General features: G+C 35.2%; 5 protein-coding genes across 5 annotated transcripts in view; 1 reads left to right on the plus strand and 4 right to left on the minus strand.

The window, feature by feature from the left end:
• The window catches only part of LOC120767550 (tubulin beta chain), a 112,602-nt gene extending 111,446 nt beyond the window's left edge, over positions 1-1,156 (plus strand). Inside the window, exons 6-7 of the mRNA XM_040093714.1 lie at positions 144-466; positions 856-1,156. Of these exons, the coding sequence (XP_039949648.1) occupies positions 144-466; positions 856-948 (416 nt within the window). The 3' untranslated portion in view covers positions 949-1,156. The remainder of the gene's footprint in view (positions 1-143; positions 467-855) is intronic.
• A 1,327-nt stretch (positions 1,157-2,483) lies between these two features.
• LOC120780800 (116 kDa U5 small nuclear ribonucleoprotein component) lies at positions 2,484-6,025 on the minus strand. Its single transcript, XM_040113051.1, has 6 exons — positions 5,650-6,025; positions 4,927-5,595; positions 4,775-4,866; positions 4,527-4,718; positions 2,964-4,466; positions 2,484-2,903 (listed from the first exon to the last, which is right to left on the minus strand). The coding sequence occupies exons 1-6, from the start codon at positions 5,761-5,763 to the stop codon at positions 2,546-2,548; spliced, it is 2,928 nt and encodes a 975-aa protein (XP_039968985.1). The 5' UTR covers positions 5,764-6,025; the 3' UTR covers positions 2,484-2,545.
• A 417-nt stretch (positions 6,026-6,442) lies between these two features.
• On the minus strand, positions 6,443-7,257 carry LOC120778891 (mitochondrial transcription rescue factor 1). Its single transcript, XM_040110943.1, has 3 exons — positions 6,893-7,257; positions 6,765-6,837; positions 6,443-6,703 (listed from the first exon to the last, which is right to left on the minus strand). The coding sequence occupies exons 1-3, from the start codon at positions 7,225-7,227 to the stop codon at positions 6,500-6,502; spliced, it is 612 nt and encodes a 203-aa protein (XP_039966877.1). The 5' UTR covers positions 7,228-7,257; the 3' UTR covers positions 6,443-6,499.
• Positions 7,258-7,373: 116 nt separating this feature from the next.
• On the minus strand, positions 7,374-8,461 carry LOC120777912. Its single transcript, XM_040109498.1, has 2 exons — positions 8,284-8,461; positions 7,374-8,222 (listed from the first exon to the last, which is right to left on the minus strand). Exons 1-2 carry the CDS (start codon positions 8,370-8,372, stop codon positions 7,376-7,378), a joined length of 936 nt encoding a protein of 311 aa, XP_039965432.1. The 5' UTR covers positions 8,373-8,461; the 3' UTR covers positions 7,374-7,375.
• An 8,368-nt stretch (positions 8,462-16,829) lies between these two features.
• LOC120766434 (membrane metallo-endopeptidase-like 1) lies at positions 16,830-21,051 on the minus strand. The gene is made up of 3 exons (XM_040091938.1): positions 19,656-21,051; positions 17,367-17,984; positions 16,830-17,296 (listed from the first exon to the last, which is right to left on the minus strand). Exons 1-3 carry the CDS (start codon positions 20,892-20,894, stop codon positions 16,928-16,930), a joined length of 2,226 nt encoding a protein of 741 aa, XP_039947872.1. The 5' UTR covers positions 20,895-21,051; the 3' UTR covers positions 16,830-16,927.
• Between the last annotated feature and the right edge of the window lie 455 nt (positions 21,052-21,506).

The following is a 21,506-nucleotide window of genomic DNA, read 5'->3' on the forward strand; positions in this document are numbered from 1 at the left end:
CGGTTTCTAAACTCGGTTTTCAATTTTCGGAGCAATTATAAGTACCCCTAAAGCATTTCTGTTTGAATAGAAAATTTACGAAATTCTTAGTCACTTACCACTACTAACTCTTCGAATTGCGTTCATTTCATTTCATTTCGCAGGCCCAATGTCGATGAAGGAGGTCGACATGCAAATGTACAACGTACAAAGCAAGAACAGCAGCTACTTCGTCGAATGGATACCAAATAATGTTAAGGTAGCTGTTTGCGATATACCACCGCGTGGCCTCAAAATGTCCGCCACATTCATTGGCAACACCACAGCCATACAGGAGATCTTCAAGCGTATATCCGAGCAATTTACGGCCATGTTCCGGCGTAAGGCGTTCCTGCATTGGTACACCGGCGAGGGCATGGACGAAATGGAATTCACCGAAGCCGAATCGAATATGAACGATTTGATTTCCGAATATCAACAGTATCAGGTAAGAAATTTGTGCATTTGCCAGCGACCGACCGACCGTTCAAGTATTCGTTGTTGATTATGTGTGTTGCTGAATGCATGATGTTGATTATGGTTGGTGGAAATGGAAATGGATAGGCATGTTGGCTACTCCTGCATCTTGTTTATGTTTGTAAAAGCGCTCATTTGTTTGTATGTATGTGTTGTATGAACAACGTGGCATAAGCGGCAACGGGAATCGATTGCTTTTAATTAAAAACCGTTACTGATTCCTGCTACCAATGCTTGCTTGAGTTGTTGTTAGTAATGTTTTGATAGTTATAGCAGTTTGAGGTAGATTGGATCATTTTGGAATGTTGTCGAATCGTTATTCATTTTTTGTTTTTCTTTCCATTTCATTTCACTCCATAGGAGGCCAGTGTCGAGGATGATGTTGAATTCGACGACGAACAGGCCGAGCACGAGGCGTACGAAGATAATGCCATACAAAATGGTGGCCTCTAATGACCAGCTACGTGGAAAATGTCGAAATCAAATGGTGTGTAGTTGATCGACGTTTCGCCCAACTGTAATGTTTTCAGAACAATAATTAATTTTGCTGTTGTTCACTTTACAATGTAATTTGCATGTAATGTTTTGTTAAGCATAAAACATTTAGTATAAAAAACAAATAAAACTAAAGTTGCAAATATTTTGTACAAACCAAAAATAATATTGTCTTTTACTTCCCGCAATTTGGTGATTTTCTTAACCCTCCAACTAGTTGGAGAAATAGTAAAAGCTGATGGTTTCGGATAGTAAACATATTACTTATCTTTATGAGGTCAAGCCGTAAAGTATGTCACAAAAAAAAAAAATACTGAAAGTATTATTTAAAAAAATACGTTTTAAAGAACAATGAATTTGGAGATCGCAAACGGCTGGGTATTGGACCAAACCAAGTTTTGACAGAAAAACGTAACATATCATTGTTGTAAGATGAAAAAAGTAGACTCCATTAATTTTTTCATTTTTGTTCAACACATCATTATTGGATAATATTAGACCGAATAGACCACGCCCAGCAGGCAGTAAAGAAAATATAGCAGCCGTAGCTGAGTCGGCACCGTTCGCAGCAACTCGGACTGACATATGGAACGACTTGGCGCACATTACGTCGAGATCCTTGATTGAAAGCGTACAAAATACAGCTTGCGCAAGAACTGAAAGCGCCCGACCTTCCCAAGCTACATTGCTTCGCTTTATAGGCTCTTGAAAAGTTCCAAGAAGATCCAATGTGGTCTGCAGGACAGTGGAATCATCGATCGATATTTCTTCAAAAATGATGCCAGTGAAAACGTAACCGTCAATGGCGACAGTTATCGCCCCATGATAACCGACTATTTGATGCTTGAAAATGAAGGTCATGAACGGAACGGACCCGGATTTTTATCTAACCAAGGGCTGTCAACTCGGCACCAATCTTTGCATTTTTTTAAGAGGAATGTTTTTTGCCGCTACAACAACAGCCGATAACAATTACCGTAATAAGCCGACGACAGCCGGTTCTACGTTACCGGAATTGCCCGAGGTTTCACCTGCCAAGGGCCGGCGTGATAATAACTGATTACTATGACAACGTGACTGATATCGAAATTGAAAACTTCAATCGCTGTACAACCACAACGATCGGTTTTAAACGTGATTTCATAACTATTTTATGGGCTCAAGTAATCAGCTAACCTTAAATTATATTAATAGGGTGCTTACGTGGATACATTTCGGTTTCTACAATTGTAGTGTGTATCTTGTGATTGTCTGATAAAATTTATGATTTTAAAAAATAATTTCGGACGTCCATCCGTAACTATCAGTTAGAATTTATAAAACCCCTTAAAAAAGTTATTACTTCACCATGCAAAAGTTGATCAGCGCACTCTACCGTTGCTTAAACCAAATAGTTAAGCTTTAAAGGGTTAAAAAGGTTTTGCAAAGCTTTAAGCTACCGAAAAATGTTACTAGCTTTTTGAAGCTTTTAAACGTTCTTAAACAATTCCAAGTTTATTTTTATAGCACGAATCGCTATTTAGTTTATTAATATGTCTTATCAAAATTATATATTTTATAGCGGATAATTGAGGAGTACATCTTGTCGCGCCAATTCCAACAACATAGGATCATCGAAGAATTTGTTGATAGAAACATCTTCTGACAAGCCCTTACGACGTCTCGTCTTAATCATAAATTCACGCGCGAGGTGCGAAGCTTGTTGCGGCTCCAATGGTCTTATCACTATAGACTTATCCAGCGGATCACCTGGTACAATCTGCCAATGATGAAATACGGACAAACAGAAGGCTTGTCCCTGTGTATGTGTACGTAAATCGGTCTCGAAACCGAACGAGTCAATGGCTGGTATAAAAGCTTTGATGGTGTAGAGGGGTGAACCAGAAACTGGAGCGTCTTGTGTTACATGACCTCTGAAAGAAAAATATAATATTGTTTTTGAATAAACAACCAGTTTTAACTCCATATCTAACCTCCTTCTGGCTAAAACTGTATACACAGCCGACACACAATCGGCTGGCGCTTGTACTTCTACGAACAAATACGGTTCCATTAGGCGCGGTGTGGCCATGAGGAAAGCGGAGTATGCAACTCGACGTGCTGTGGGTATGACCTGACCACCACCACGATGCAAGGCTTCGCCAGCTATCACAGCGTCCAATATTTTGAATTTCACATTACGTATGGGCTCCTCGCAAAGCGGTCCCTCACGCGTGCCCCATTGGAAGCCTTGTACTATAGAGTCCTTAACCGAGGTAAGTAAATTTTTATCTACTTCGGATGGCAGTGTATCATCGACCAGAATGTTTGGTCCAGTTGCATCTGGTCCGAACGCCCATATTGAACGCGCTGCCAGCAAATCCCAATCATAGTTGACTTGGAAGAATTCGCCGAGTCGTTTTTTATTCCAATTAATTGACACCACTTCATTTTCGATATCCTCCGCGAGTCCTTTTTCCAGCGGTTCGGAAATCATGGTGATCTTGTTTTTCTTATTTGGCGTTTCAGCGAAACATTTTAGCGAACTTGTCTCCACCACAGTCTCGCAGAATGCAACCACAGGATCGGCAACTTTGATGTCAATTTCCGAATACATTTTACGCAAATCGTGCATCACACAATCCAAATAAAGTTCGCCAGTGCCCAGTATGACATGTTCCCCAGATTCCTCTACACGTGTCGACAACAATGGATAAGATTTATTAGCTTTACGTAAGCCATCCAACATTTTCGGCAACTCCGAAGGATTTACCGGTTCCACAGCGATTTTTATTATACTCTGTGTATTGAATTTTAACGGTCGAAAAATGTACAAGTCTTCAGGCGCATTTATGTCTACAATAGTGGATGTCTTAACAATGCACTGATCAATACCCTCAATTAGTACCCAATTGCCAGCCGGTACACGATTTAACTCCACTTTGTAGCGTGCTTCATATACCCACAGCCGACCTACTTGCAAAACGCGAGAGTCTTCTTCATCTTGCAGCGTGTAATTTTCACCCAGCACACGCACTTCTTGACCGGCGTTCAAGGTGCCGGAAATTACACGCGCCATAACTTGGAAAAATGTACAGTCGTCTGTGGGATACATTTTAGCGCTGTGCACCATTAATGTGCCATTTTGATTGCATTCCATCATATCTTTATAAATTTCACCTTCTTTCGGTCCAGTATATATGTGATCCACCTTACGTTTAGCGTTATCCAGTGGCGAACTAATGTGCTCCACACACATATCAACAAAGCCATTAAAATCACCCATAAAACGATTGCACACCAGACGTAAAAGTGGGCGTATATTGGATTTCATTTCCTCCTTAGTGATACGAATATTCAGCTCAGCCAACGTATCGGAGAGGGTAGTGTCAACATCGCCAACGACTTGGGCAATAACCTTATACATGGGTTCCAAAATAAATTCAACAAAACTACGTTGTGCTGAGTTATGCGGTGGCTTTTTAGTAAACTTACGACTGTGAGAGAGAATGTAATTGTTAGCTTGGACTAATCGGAAAATTATATTTTAAACTTACGATTTACTGTGGAAGTACATATCACCCCACAAACGCTTGGCGAATTCTACGTAATTAACACCATCATAAGTGTCCGCATAAAGTTTTGCGAAGGATTTCAAAGTAAAACAAAAACCATACAGCGAACTAGCGAAGCACACATTACCCAAAGCCGGTGAAACTAGCAAATTGTCGTTACCATTACCATAAGTGCTGGAATCAATCGAAATTAGCTTCGTATGTTCGAAAAATTCTAACCACTGACATACCTCAACAACGCATTTATTTCCTCCACAATATGTTTGAGCTTGAAATATGCATCCTGTGGTGGTAATTTTAACTCCAAAACTAAACGATCAATCTAAAACAAATATAGTATTTAACAAAAGCAACAAAATCATATGACATACGCAAAACTAACCTTATTAATGCAAACAGTTATTGCCATTTTCTCCTGCACTGCATGCTTCAGCAAGCGTTCAGTATTCAGCATTACACCTTCGGCTGCATCTACAAACAACACAACACCATCGCACATACGCATGGCAGCAGTCACTTCATCCGAAAAATTCACATGACCGGGTGTATCAAAAACATTCATCAGAAAGCTTTTTTGCTTTACATCCTGCAAAACTAAAGTCACAGGTGTCGCTTTAATACTACAACCGCGCTCCTGCTCGGTAAATAGTGTATCAGTGTAGCGAAGTGTGCGCTCTTCAGCTTGTTCAAATTGTGGATGGGTCTGACGTATTAGACAATCTACAAATGTTGTTTTTCCATGATGTAGATGCCCCACCAGTGCGACGTTTCGTATTAATGGTGGCGTGTCCATCAAATCTGCCATGAATTCCATGTTATACGTAGTTTCAGGAAGTTCTTGTTCTTTAATTTGAAATTTAAGTTTCTTAATGGGTTCAATAAGTGGCTTATCGAGTGGTTGCGCATCTTCCTCTTGTACAATAGTTTCTACGTCAGGCCCATACACTTCGATAGCGGTGGGATAATAACGTTTATCTTCATGCAATACAACCGCTGTCACTTCTTTATCCTCGTCATCTTGGTGCTCCTCCTCCTCATCCATAGCATCTTCCTATTTTGTTTTATTGGATTAATATTTCAACACTAAAAACATTAATACACTTACATCTTGTTCGTCCTGCGGCTCTTGTTGACCGTAGATGCTTTGGTCATCATCTTCATCACTGTCTAACTCGGGCCCAATGTAGTTGCCAAACTCATCATACAAATCCGCATCCATATTAACGTTTCAATAATTTGATATTTTACACTTCTGCAACAACTATTTTAGTGAAATTTATTCGTAAACGTTTCCAAACGTCTACACTTGTTCACATTAACTTTCACAATCAGAAAAACATGTATTAAAACTTAATAGCCCTATTTTTCATTGATATTAATATTGAGATATTACAATTCAAACCAGTCGTTTTAAATATCGTTTCAAACAAATATTATATTTTAGCGCACGATGTGTAAAATTTACTATACTTTGCGCGTTTCTGAAACTTTTGCAGAAAATACCGGCTGTTTACAGCGTTGTATTTCTATTTATTAAAGCACATTTCAAATGTTAGTTGAACACAGCAACCCTAAATCTAAAGGTGTAAACACACGGACAATGATTACGAATATAAAGTCGACTAATCGTCAAAGGCGTTCGCTCAAATGCAAGATAATGGCATATAAAAATATACTTATATGGTTCATCTAAAATAATATTCCATAGTGTCCATAATGACGACTTGGTTTCGCATTAAGGGCTAATAAAATTGCACTTTTCTCTTCTTTCAAACATTTATTTAATTGATTATATTAACATAAATAATTACGCTAAATAATGGTTATATGATACACAGGTATAATTAAAAATATAAAGGAACTGAGAATTATTTATGATCAGAGCTATTTATATATTCTTTCTAACCTTTCATTTACTTAATGTAAAATTGTAACCCAATAATATAACATTACTATCAATGCTGCGTACTCTCTGACGATTTGAAGGCATTGGGACCAGAATAATTGTCTATTAGCAAAGATTTGTAGCGTCTCAACTGTACACTGTACCCTTCATCACGCTCATTGACGTCGAGAACAACCACACGGGATATCACCAAATGTGTTGGATTTGTCTGACTAAAACCACGCACCACGTCGATCTCATCCCCTACATCGAGCTGCGTTCATGGGATAAATATTTTAAAACCTCAATCAAAAACATAATTAGTGATATTATACCTGAACGCTTTTCTTGTTAATTTTTTTCCCATTCACTCGTACTTTGCTCTCATAGAAAATAGTCTCTACTTTGCTACAATGATAAAGGAATGAGAATCTATTGCTTGTTATTTAGTGTAAACATTTACTTTCTAGCCATTCCCAAGCCCGCTTTCAGTAGCAGGTCCGCGCGTAAGGAGTTTACACTAGTCTTCAATACTTTAGAATCGCGTTCATCCTTAAACTCCGTAGTCCTCTCGTCGTCACTATCTTCATCGTCATCTTGTTGTCTGGAGTTTTTATTATACTTCTGGTCGACCTCTCCTACATGAATTTGCCGACACAACTGTAGCTGCTGACTGCTACATAACTTATTGGTAATATCAGTGACCTTTTGATAAATAATACAAGTCCGCGGCACAGACCGCACCTGAAGGACGGTATTTATTCTATTGAAATTTTTTAAGTGTCGTAATTGGAACATTTTAATTCTAAAAGAACTAAACGTTGACAGATGCAATGTTATGAAAATAAACCGCAAAGCATAACCAAAAGCATGCATAACCTCACAATAACAGCTGAGTGCGAAAGCTACCATACGAATATTTAATTAAAAAACAGTGGCACAAAAATTAGTTTTTATTTTGTTTATTCTTTTTTTGCTTTTTCTTTTTAGGTTTCCTATTTGGATTAGGTTGTATTTTATGTACAGTAAGTGGTTGATAAACATCTGGCAGGAAATCATCTGAATCGCTAAATGTATCAACACGTTTTTCCTCCATTTGTTGTGTAGTGTCAACAGGTTTCATTTCGACATCTTGTTCTGTAGTTGCGTGCTTTCCAACACGTTCAGCTACTTTGTTTAAAACTGCAACCAAATGTTTTTCATCCTCTACTGAGTCAGCTTTAGCAACTTCCATTCCTTCAGTAAATGAAATAAAGCCGTCATTGCTTTTAGTAGTATTTTGATATTCTAGTTTTTGTACTTCAACCACGGTCGGCTCCTTACAATCTTCAATTGCTGGAATTTTCGTCTGGAATTTTCTTTTTGAAATTTTTGGTTTTTTCTTTACAATTTCTGGCTTTAGTTGCTTTGTGTGTGCTGTAATCCACTGTATAATTGAATCATCCATGTTAGTTTCTTTCATTTCATCAACCGTAGGAAATACCACACACAATGCTTTAATACCAAATACATCTTTAGTGACATTCTCCAATTGATTTTGCACAAAAACAGGAACTGTTGCATTTTTTGCTTCAACATTCTGTGCTATTAATCTGACCAAAATACGTGGTTGTATACTACGCGATATCAAAACGCAGGAGCATTTTAAATTATTAATGGCGCGCAGACTGCTTTCCAAACCCAAGTGAATATGCCTGGATGTAACAAATGGTTGAGGCTTTAGGCCACTTTTGCTGATAACCTCCTTTAGAAAATTTACTAATTTTTGTAATTCGTCATCTTTGAGTGAAGGACTAAAACAGAAATTGAATTCAAGATGGAGAACATAATAAGAAATAAAAACTATTTACTTACTATTTCTCCTGCAATGGATTTGCCAGAATTGTTTTCAATTTTGGCAAACCCTTTCGCTTTCCTTTCTGTTTATTCGTGTTTGTACTCATTTTATCACCTTTGTATTGAATAGAAACGTTGTTATCTAAATTTTATGAGATGAGAATTAAATTCAGGAATTTATTAATGCGGGCAGAAGCAAAACTCAGCTGACTAATTGAGTATGCAGGGCTGCATGTTTTAGAGAATACAATATTTGGTGTAATCGATACAAAAATAAATCGCTTTTACTCTTAAACTAAACAACTCGTTTAAAATTTTGTAAAGGATTGATATTACATATATTAAAATGATCAAAAGATACGCATTAACTGCGTACATTATAGTTTTTTCATATTTATTTAAACTTATAAACTAATCTACTTATTAACAGTAAAATTAATATTCATCTAATGTAGGCATCACGTCAGTATCGTAAGTATATCTCACAGGGATTTTCATTATGTCCTTAACCTCTATGGATTTATTATTATTATTATTTTTAATATGATCTGTATTTGTTGCATTTTCAGCTTCCATTGCTGATGTTTCTGTAGTTTCAGTAGGGCTCCAAGTACTATCGATATTTGCTTCTGTAGTATCTGAAAGTATTTCTGGTATAAATGATGATGTGCTTGTTTCAATCGTATTTTCTGTTGTCGAAATGGATGCTTCTGTGTTCACTGTTGTTGTAATTTCGGCACTTTCGTATATTTCTGTAGTAGTTTCATCGTTATTACAATAAACTATAGTGGTGCTATCAAAATCAGAAGATATTCTTGTAGTATCTTCGACATCCCAAGCATTTGTTGTCCTTTCCGTTAGAAAACTTCTTGTTTCAGTATTAAAAATGTTTTCAATGATTTCAGTTGATTTGTCTGAGTTGGTTGTTGCTTCTCCACTTTCAGTATTTGCCCAGTTGGAGGTTGTCGATTTCATGGCTGTCGTTGAATCATTAGCGCTCTCTGTTATAGTTTCTTCTGTGAAAATATCCTCCTCTGTTGGCGTTGATTCAGCTGTCTTTATCTCAAAAGTATTTGTTGTAATAGTTTCCTCACTTGGATTTTGCGTGGATGTCACCAATAAATACAAAGTTATTGCATCGGCCACCTCAGTTGAATAATCCTCCAAAGTTGGCGTTGACTCAGTTTCCGTTACGCCATAAATAGTTGAAGTTGTGGAAATAATTGTATCGGTAGTAATAAAATCTTCTTTTGCTGTAATGCTCCCCTCACTTTCATTCTCCGTGAACGGGTCCTGTATATTTACCGTAGTCGTATCAGTCGTCTCAGTTGTACAATCCTCCAACGTTGTTGGTGTGGTCAATTCATTTAGTGTTGTTGCCCAACTATCAGTGGTCGTATCGTCTACTGTGGTTTCAGTTGTAAATATTTCTGTTGTTGTCGGAACTGTGGAAACAGTTTCAGTAACAGAATCTAGCGTTGTTGACTCAGTCACATCAGTGTGCTGAAAGATATCTTCCTCTGTGGCTTCCATTACTGATGTTGCACCCGAAACTTCTGTAGTTTCTGCGGTTATCGTTGATACCTCTGGAAATTGCGTATCCTCGGTGCTTACCACAGTAATGTCGGGCGAGTTGGTGGTTACCTCAGTTTTAAATGTTACGTCAGGCTTTATTGTTGTAACATCCTTCTTTCTCCAAGGTATATACGGTGCATATTTTTTTAGCACAGGTGTTTTGTAATTTCGTAATCTTTCTTTTACTAAAACTACGAATTCGGCTCGTGTTATTGTGGCAGAGTTTTGTAAATTCCGTGAATTATAACTCGGATAACTAACTATTTGATATAGTGATTCGCTGCAATTTGTTAGTTTATGTTTTTTCACATACTCTCCAACATTTATAGCACTATAAACAAATCTGAGAATTGTCGCACAAATCGCGAAGATCAAAACGAACTTCATTGTGTTTTGAAGTATGAAATTGCACTGAGACGGCAAAAAATTGTCATCCGTATGCAAAGTAGGATATTAAAAAGATGAGAGTATATGTCTACCTGCGAGTACACGCAGTTTTCCATTATCTGTGTTTGCCATAGTACTCTGAAAACTTACCTGGAATAACTACACATATTTGTTTACATACCTAAAATTCATTAGAGCAAAAGAGCTCTTCCTTAAATAATATATACATATGCATACTTATGTATGTTGTTGTAGCCTTTAGTTTAGCTGTAGCTCAAGAACTCGCCGTTGCAAATTTTCACTATTGTCTGCAAGTCTGCCAAGTTAATGATCGTATCGAATTTTTAGGGATCAGTAGGGTAATCTGGCCTGTTTTCTGACATTATTTTTCATAGAAATTTTTATTCTACAATAGAACTTTTTTCACATATCATAAGGTATATCGTGGAGTGTATAAACAATTTTTTTCGGAATTTTTTGATGGCATCTGTCAGAGAAATGGCTGGGTGAATGAGATGCGTTTTTTCACTGGCGGACACTATTTCTCATGTTTGGATCATCTGAAACACAAAAACCCAATTTATTCTTAAAAAGTACGTGAATGGCCATCGTCCCTATTAGAATCATGAAAAAATGTTGATAAATAAAAACTATTTTTTTATTTTTCTCAATTTTTTTTTACATAAATTTTGCCATAATATTGTCAATAAATTATACAAAATTTTAATCTAATATGGACGATAGCCAGGCGTTTTGGGAACATTAAAAAAAAATTAAGCAAATTGGTCGAGTAGTTCGACCGGAATCATGTCCGCCAGTTTAAAAAAGTGTGTGTTTGAGAAAAAACGTTTATAAAGCTTGAGGTACTGAAAAAACATACAAAGATGGACATAAACGTTGAAAAATTGACATACCCTAATTATTATTATTGGGCTTTTTTCGAATCCTTTCAATAGTAAAGTGGGTTTCTACATTAATTCTAAGGGTATAAGGGAACAGAAAATGCAAAAAAAAAATGAAAAAATATTACCCTACTGACCCCTCAATGGAAATGTACTATAGACAGTTACTATAATTAGTAAGTAAGAGTGCTGATCATAAATAGAGGCGTGGGAAAAACGAGTGTTTAAGAGAACTGTATTTCTACTGAACTAATAAATGCAAGCCATTGTCAGATAGGAGGCTTGAATGACAATTAACTCGTTAGTTTCCGTTGAGCCATCGCGATCCAGCTAGCACAAGTCAATTTGACGGGAGGATTGAACAAAAGGCAGACAAATTTTCGAAATGGGGAATTTCACTGTGCATAAATACTGATGTTAAAAATAAGTGTACTTATACATTTATAATTCTTCAACTTACCTTTCGAATATTTAACTTCAATTATCCCACATAAGTTTATCAATGCCTTCAGTTACTTATTTCTAACATATTCACATGTCTGCATGCACTGACACGAACTACTCATAGCAACTCTAATTGAGCCACTTGTGCCTAATATATTATAAATGCAACTAATCGAACAAATATTATTTGGTGAAACCATTCAATACAGAATTAATTTACTTTTATCACTATACTTTTACTATTTTCATATTTAAAATAAAATTTTTTCACTCACGAATCGGAAACTAATACGCGACGGCGGAAACTGGGCAATACAGAAAGAAAGACAAAGTTGCCAATATGCTAAAAACATAATTGTATTCGTTAAGGCACACAGAGATGCAATTATAACGTAATTGAAATGCTGTATACAAAAATCTTTCGTTAATACAAATGTTTATAATCAAAATAAAAATCCAGTAAAATGAAGAATAACATTTAATATAATAAATGTGCAAATAACAAGTAAATATTTTAGTTCGTAAAAGCTGTAAACAAAGTTATTCGCTCATACTATAAGAAACATATAACAACATTGATTTTGTATGCATTGTGACAAAAGTGCACGTGAAAATTATAATAAATTCCCCGGGTAAATGACATTTCAAAAAACTGAATTTTGCGAAGTTGCTAGGCCTGCCCTTAATTACTTTGCCAAATATGAGCGCGATCTCTCAATCAGTTTGTTTGAAACAGCGGCGATTTTTAAAATGAATAAAAATATCAAAGAAAGAATTTGTCTTAAATTTTGTATTTCTAACCAAATATCGTGCGTGGAATCGTTGCGAATCTTTGAAGAGGCTTATGGTGATTCAGTCTTATCAAAAACACAAGCCTTTGAATGGTACAAAGCCTTCAAATATGTTCGAGGGATCGTTGAAAACATGCATCGTTCTTCATGACCTTCGACCTCTTCAACTCATGAAAATATGAAAATCGTGAAGGATATTGTGCTTGAAAATCGTCAGGCAAGTGTTAGAGTGATGACAAAAAGTTCTATATCTCTCACGAGTCCATTCGAATGATTTTGTTAGATATTTTGGGTATGAAACGCTTTCTTGCTCAACCGTAAACAGGTCTCTTTGGTCAAAAAAACGCAGTGAATACTATCCATCATACGCTATATTTACCAGCGGTATTCCGTGTGAATTTTTCTTGTTCCCCAAACTGAAATTGCTCCTCCGTGGAACACGTTTTCAGCCGATCGAAAAGATAAAATAAAATTCGCTGAAGGAGCTGAAAGCCATCACATAAAGTGCTTATGAAAAGTCTTTTTAGGATTGAGACATAAACAATTTAAGAATGAACAAAGTTTAGGATTGAATAAAACAAAACTATTGCCAGACATCACTACGTTTCAATGATCGGACGTAGAAACTACTTAGGTAATATTTCATTCAAATTGTCTCTGAGTGAACAATTTGTACTTCTTGTTTCTTTTTTAAATCTTACCATTAATTTATGGAGTTGTGCGATATATATTAATGAATAATTAAATATTTTGCGTTTTATTTACAATTTTCGGGTACTTTTTAGTCACAATATATATAGATTTGCATTGTTAATAGTTTAGTACTCAAGCAAAAGGCGATCTGGCATCATTTATTTTTTATACACTTCATCTTCTTTGGAATATTGCGCCATCTGTTGTAGCGGGCTATTATGTTGCTGTTCTTAAACATAATTCTTTATCAAATAAAATATATCAGTTTCTTCTTAAATATTTGCCATTTATATATATGTATTCATATACTAATTACTATATTTTATGCTTTGAAACATATTAAACATTTTACTAAACTAAACTTTAAAATTCGTTTGTGACATAAATGCAACTCTGTGTTTCTTTGTACTTATCTCCAGTTTCCGTCGCCATTTTAAATGTCCCGTATCAGTTTCCGATGAGCTCGTGAAAAATTTGTGAAAAGTGTCTTTTTTTACATAAAATATCATTAGAAATAAAGTGTTAAGTATTAAATGTGGATGGTGTGCGTGTTTTGAGTGAAAATGTGTATGCATTGCTTGTTGTTTATTAATTGCTCGGTCAATCTACACGCCCATGCATTTCGTTTAACGCTCTGCGCAGAAAAAGTTGGTGTTAGTGCTTTTGTGTGTGAAGTTAGAAAAAACCAATTTAGTAATTTGTGAATGGCTGCCTCTTAGGAGGATTTAAACATAATCTGGAAAGAAGGTGAGTCTTTTTAATGAATTCTGTAATATTCACACCATAAAAAGTACTGAAATGTGCTGCACGTAGCGTTGCTTCTCGTGGCCAGCAAATGCATTGATATATTTTGAAGCCAACGGAATATTTGCTTAGCATAAATACATAGAACACATTTTGAAATTTGTTGTATTTTCATTATGTGAAATGAAATTTTGGAGGCAATAAATACGCATACTATAAATTTTTCATGACAACATTAATTTTATTCAAATGTTCGGAATCGAAGGCTTTGCAGTCAAACGCAATTTTTGCTGTTCATAGCAAGGACATGCACCGTTTTCAAGCTCACAGAAAATTTATTTGATAGCACACGCATTTTAATTTGCAGGGTTAAAGATTTATAAAAATGGATTTTTTCTAATTAAAAAAAATGGTATTTAAACTATTGAATAATATTTTTGGCCGATATTTTAAAGGAAAACTCATACTCGTTGTTATGTTATCGTTTTAAAACTTATTATTCACTTGTTTATAGTATAGTGCACTATATATATTTTTTTTTTTAAATAATTGTTTTTGCAATAAATATTGAGAAAAATTAATCAGGTTTTTTTTTTGTTCTGAGCACCGAAAAATAATTTCTATTTATTTGACAGAGACCACCGTCGATAAGTTTAGACACTGCTCCGTATATTGAAATAAAAAAATCGTTTAGTGAGCTTGGTTTCCTTTTTCAGAGAAAAATTATCATATATCGTCCCCTCAATATAACAATAGCGTATAATTTTTTTTGGGTTTTGAGAAAATCGTGTTTAAAGTTTTTGTCAAATTAGATGTCTATTAAAACCTCAATATCGCGGTAAATAAAAATTCTTCATAGTGGATTTTTCGATGAGTACTTTATACCGTTTCTTGTCTTTAAATTTACCAAGTTTTTTTATTCTACGCATCCTTTAAGGCCATAATTATGTTATTCAAGGCGCAAGTCCTCCATATAGGCCATTTTATTTTTTAAGGAATTCGTATGATGTATCTGATACACTATTTTATTTTGTATGGTATACGCTGTTTTATTCAATAATTTTACGGTATTTTTATTAAAATATTTGATCTCAAAAATATCATTTTGTAACATTATAAAACAATAATTAATTCATAGTTTTGTTAATTCTGTGGCATTTATTCATTACTTTCCAATTTGGGTTATTATAAACCAAAAATTGTGACAAATGAAGGTATACATTACGTGAATCAAAAATAACTAGAAATTCATTCGTCTTCATTCTCTTCCTCTGCTACATCTGGCTCATCTAAACAATTTCGCTTGTTTCCACCTCGTAAGTTAAAAAAAAAATGACTGCGAGCCACGAGGAATTACACCCTTTTTGCACAAATTTTGAAGATCATGCAGCTTTCGATTACAATATGGCAGCTTTTTATTGTATTTGCCACTAAACGAAAAGTTGAACACTTCTTTTTGAGGTATCTCTATGTCCGGCAATCCCACAGCGAAATCAAACTCATCTGTCTTTGGAAGCAATTTCCACAACGACTGGTGGTTTCGTGTCACAGCCTGTTGATATTTACCTTACTTACTTCACTTACATTATATAAAAGACGATACTCACTCAGATGTTTAAAATCCATATTTTTAATGAACAAACTTTCTCTGCGAAATGAATTTGCAAGCTGAAATTTCAAATGACTACAATATTTCCTTGGCATTCATGTAGTCAAAACAACGTAAAAATCGCATAGGCTACTACTCTTGTAAATTTCTGATAAAACTTTCGAATTTGTATTGAAAATAAAACAGCTTATGTGGAATATAGAAATGGTCGGAATAAAATTATTTCTCAAACAATAGTGTATATTATTATAAGCTATTTTATGAGTTAAAGTTTTGATAAATTGTATTTATTTCTACAGGCTAAAATGGAGTATAATGCGCATACACTATTATTCTTTTAACAACTTTGCAGTAGCAATTTCAAGCAAAATAGCGCATATGAGCTTATACACTTATTGAAGGAAACTTTTGAACATGAAATTATACACCATTTTTTCCAATGACATTTTGACCCACTTTGTGGAAGTAGAATTTGACGAAATTTTGACCAAACATAGAATCAATGATGGAGATTCTATATATGCAATAAAAAAATAATGGCGTATGAGCACATACGCTATTGTTATATTGAGGGGACGATATAATATACATATTTTTTATACCATCAGAAATGAGATATTTCTACATTAATAAGCTAACCGACTTTTCTTAAAAAACTGTTATTTTTAGTAGAAAGTTTTCCAATGAAAATTAGGGTCCTATTCATAAATTAAGTCAATTTAAGCTAAAAAAAAAATAAATATTTAAACTAAAAAAACAATACAGTGTATTTGGGATATAAAAAGGTTAGTTTAAAACAAGTTTCAAGAAAGAAAAAAATTGTTGTAAAAATGGCTATCTGAAAAAATAGTAGATTTTTTTTTTGCCATTATCTTCTCTTACGCTTGAGCGACAAAGTACTTAACTGAAAATATAACAGACCTTTTAATATTCTCTGAATATACAAATGTGCAAGATGCTATTAGCACATCTCCTCATAATGAGAATGCATTATTCTACAAATACATATTTAATAACAAGAAGCATGTCTGTGAACGGAGGTTATGACCTAACGCAATTAAAGTCGAATATGTACATATAATTTTGTTATTTTGCAGTTAATATGCAAAACTTGCTCACTTCATTATTTTTATAAACGTAGGAATAGAAATACTTATATGTATATACACCACTCATATGTAGAGTATTATATATGTATATGTATATTCTAAAAAAAATTCCAGTAGGTGACTTAACTTTAAGATTGACAGCTTAATTATTGAAACCTGATTGAAGACACACTCGTGATAAGGCGAAAACGTTTGTTTATTAGAGTTAACGGTCGTTTACATAAAATTTTACTCATTTATCAGGTTTTAAAACAAAATACATATATATTTTTTTTTAATTTCCTTAAGTTTAAGTTTTGGTTTATATACATATACTATACATAGGTAAAAATACATACATAAGTAGTTTTTTGCGTCAATATTGAAAGTTTAAATTAATTCCTTGCGCTCCAAGCATTAAATCCAAAGTTACCACACGCGACATTTTTTCTTTGTTGGATTCATTTTGCTACCAACAGGACAGTTGTAAGCTTTGCTAAAATCTTCAATATTCGTTACGGCGCCTAAAACACGAAATTTGTCCACTGTATGCTCATTCTTAAGCTCCTCCCAATAGTGCCGCTCCTTGTAGGAAGCACACCAGAGTTGCGCGAAACCCATAAAGTACAACTGCTCGGGCGTTAGATCCAGTCCGGGCATCTGTTCATCTTTTGGTGATAAATTCAATTCCTTCACATGCCTGTGATATGCAGATAATGCCTCTCGCAAGCCACCACTATCGGCAATATTTTCGTCCTTGGTCTGATTACCATCCACGAAACGTTTGATTTCAGATATCTGTAAAGGGATTACCGAAATGATTAAAAAAAAAATGCAGGTGTTTATATATTTGTTTGTATATAATTACCTCATAAGCGTTATATTGATTAACAAAGCACTCTTCGCGCTCGTTGAATACCTTGCCAGCCTTCGCCGTCCACCAGTAGTTCTCTTCGCCAACGCTATTGTAATGCGCGCCCACTGAGTCGAAACCATGTGTGAATTCGTGTCCCACCAAGTAACCAATGGTACCGAATTTCAGTGCTGCTGGCCACGCCTTATGATAGGCGGGTGGATGCAAAATGCCAGCCATTACATAAATGGAATTATCGACATTGTAATAAAAGGAGTTCACTTGAATACCCTTCAATAGCTCTAACGGTTTCATTGTGTAGTTGTCATATTCTTTGTGGTGTAGTCCGTTGAAACGTCGCTGCATTGTTCTGAATTTAAATAAGTTGACCAAATTTAATTCATAATTGCCTTCCACATAGTTGAACTCGTTGATTTGTCTTATTAAACGATTTGTTACATTCTTATTCTCAAAACTTCCAATATGTGGCTTGATAGCTGCCTCCTTAAGCAGCGCTTGCTCTCGCGTTTTCTCATCTAACCACTCGGCTTGCTCTAATATTTCGCGCAAACTCTTGCGTACCTCTTTGACGATGGCGCTAATTTCGCCACGGATCTCATTGTCAAAGTATTCCTAAAAAATTAATACACACATATGTATATGTATAATACATATAATAAATACATTAGATGTTCCATAAACATATAATAACGAAATGCTTAAATATAGCAATTTTCGGATTATATCAGTAACACCGACACCAACGACCAACTTTTTCATGCTGTTGGAAAAAGACCAATATTTTTCAAGACATTTAGTCGTAAGTAGAAAAATAATTATTTCTTTTTTCGAAACTAGCCTCCAACATCAAATTATGTGTCTACGAAGTTCTAAATAAAACTCATTGACTTATACTTATTCTTGTTTTGCAAGACCTTGGACTGACTATACTTCCGGTATCACGGCTTGCTATTGCTACTTGCTAACGGCCTAAATAACTAATCAATCATATAAAATAGGTCTTTGGGCTTTCCAAAATCAATACTCTACTCTTTTAGGTGATACAGTTGATTTCCAAAACCAACGGGAAAATGTCAGTATGATGGGTTCACTAACTTTTCACGAAATAAACCTCCATATCATCCACTCTTCAAAACTGTTTTTTTACCAATTTAATAGTTCTTTGCAATATTTTATAACATATGACATAGTCATCTCAAAACTCCTAACTTCCTACTTCCTTCGATTACTTATGTCAGTTGAGTACATAGAATGAAGTTTGGGAGAGGAAATGTTCGATATTAAAAATCCTAAAATATATGTATATAGTATTATCCTCTAAAATTTTTATAGCCGCTAAAGGCTTGCTCTATATAAATATTATATACATACATATATATTTTAACCGAGAGAAGAGAGAAAGGATTCCCCTCTCTAGGAACATCAAATTTATTAGAAAAACCTCTTGTCTTCTTGTTAAGTTTTTTCATGAAACTTACATAAATATAATTGGTGCTAATGGTTGAGTTTGTATTCGAAATATTCTCGGATATTAAAATGGTTTTCCTATGGATATTTCATAGATATAAAAAAATTACCAGAGCTTGCCTTGAAGGAATTAGATCGCGTAACCATAAGTCGTAACTGGTGGCGGTAGTACGAGATGTGTTCAAAAAATAACAGGAATTTTCATATTTTGAAAAAATATTTATTCATTCGTCCTCTTCTAAATAATCCCCATCTGATATTCTGTACCTATGCCAGCGCAAAACACTTCTCAAAGTCGATTTTTGGGATAGCCTTAAGCTCTTTGAGCGACTTTCATCTATCTTGGCAAACAAGGGTCGTCGTTAAAGTTCTCTTAACTTTTGGAATTAAGAAAAAGTCGTACGACATTTATGTCAACATTTGGACTCTCCGAACCCCGAACCCGCGAAATTTTATATTTAAAAATTTCCGTTTTCTGAACACATATAATATAATGACACTTAAGCTCAACGTTTTCGTTTTTTAAGTAACCCTAGTATACTATATAAGACGGCTCAAAATTCAAAAAATCATTTTAAATGGATGTACCCTTCATTGTAACAGTAATACAGCATTTAACTGTAATTGTGTTTTATTACAGATGCAAAAACGCATTACCATGTGGCAATTGAAAATTTGCATGTAGTCTTACATTTCTACCGCTTTCAGCCTTCCCTGACCTATTTCAATTTATTTTTATAAACTTTGGGTAACATCGTGTACTTCAATTGAAATATAAAAATATATATTTTTATATTTCACTCCTGTCCACCTTACCTCCATATAGATTTCGTCCAGCAGATGCGGCAATACAAACTGAATCATCATGTTACAATGCTCCGTTTGAAACTTTTTATCTTGCAAACGTGCATCCATTCGGTAGATAAATTTCAAAGCAAAATAATTAGCTATCGCCTCTTTATTTGCATTGCATACTTTATCCAGCTGAATGTAAAAGTAATTGCATGGCCAAGTATCGTCATCTTCCAGGTCGAATTGCGTGCCATTCCAAGCTATTTCCAAATAACTGTCCCATAGCGGGAATGTTTCTTCGCCCATAACTACTGCTGAGAGCACGTCACATTTCGCTAGATCCTCATCAAACTTATTGGTGATATTGAGTATTGCTGACCAAACGTTTACGATATCGGCTATGATCTGATCGATTTTCTGCTCATCATCAACACCATACAAGCGTAGATAATTACGCATGCGCTTTTCATTTAACTCCTTTGAACTATTTGAGTGTATATTGTCGGAGTGCACGATATATTCAAAGCCCAAATCGGGTAGTTTGAAATACGGTGGGAATGGGTATTGTGGCAATACTTCCTCTTTAATCAAACCGATACCGCCATAATTGGTTAGGTGTGCGCTCATATTGAACCAGCTGAAGTTATCCGGTTTCCATGTCGGATCGACTGCGGGAAAGCCACCAATCGACTTGATAACCTCCAAGTATACTTCGGACTTTTTCAACGGATATAGATCAGCCGCTAGGCAATCTTTATAAATACGCTTTGTCAAATTCAATTCCGATTTATAAGCGAAATCGTCTCTTGGTTGTTTCTCATCTAAGAGTAATTGTTGTATGGCTTCGCCTAAACTATAGAAAATATCAATCAGATTGCTGCGCTTATGCTGCGACTGATGTTCGACCATCACATTCTTCCAATTGCCGCAAGCATACTCGTAAAAATCATCGCACGGTTCAACGCTTTGATTCATATACGTCAGCATTTTCTTCGCATATTCAACACGATATTCGCTTTCGATTTCGTTCAGTCCATTATCCGCTGCATTCACAGCAGACGCTTTTGTCACCGCTGCTGTGACATTGTCTGCACTTAGAATGAGTTCTGCGTTTGGATGCTGTGAACTGTCGTCCGTTGCCGTGATGTTGACGACTATGACTTCGCTGGCTGTGTTTGTGGGCTTTGCAGTACTTGTTGCGAGCGCACCTAACAGTAGCAAATGGATAGGCAAAAATGAATGCCCGAATGTTTTCACTTTCATTGTAATCTTTTTACTTTCTTGCTTATGTATGGCTTAAGTACATATACCTATTGATATTATTGCACAAATAAATAATCACTCTAGTACTGCATTAATTTATTTGACACCACAAACTTGCTAAACACTAACTTAACATACTACGCTCCGTCTGTGCGCGGAGTCGCTTTCGTACTGAGTATAGCTTGTCGAAAAATTAATGCTTCAGATCGATCGCAAAGCACTTGCGCTCGGTATTATTTGCAGTTTGCGTCCCTAAGTCTCAAGCGCAGTAAATACTCGTACCTAATCGTCAGACATTGTTCTCGTGTTATACACGCGTATATATTTATATGTATTGCACAGTGAAATCTCATTTAATCAACCAATTGATCTTTCTGATTATCCGTGGTCAGTCGGAACTGTGATTTGCTTAAATTTGATTAAATATTCCCATAAAAACTATATCCTTATGGACATACTTTCCATTTTCTGAGTTTAAATTTGAATAGTGCCTTATTTCTGAAAGAATTCCTAGCATGAGAAGAGTGCTTTTGATGTTCTGGAAAGTTTTGTTTAATCAACTATAGCCCGTGGCGTCAATTAGAACTGTGAGCTGTATAAATATTAATCAAA

Source organism: Bactrocera tryoni, chromosome 1, assembly GCF_016617805.1.
Source record: "Bactrocera tryoni isolate S06 chromosome 1, CSIRO_BtryS06_freeze2, whole genome shotgun sequence".
NCBI lineage: Eukaryota > Metazoa > Arthropoda > Insecta > Diptera > Tephritidae > Bactrocera > Bactrocera tryoni.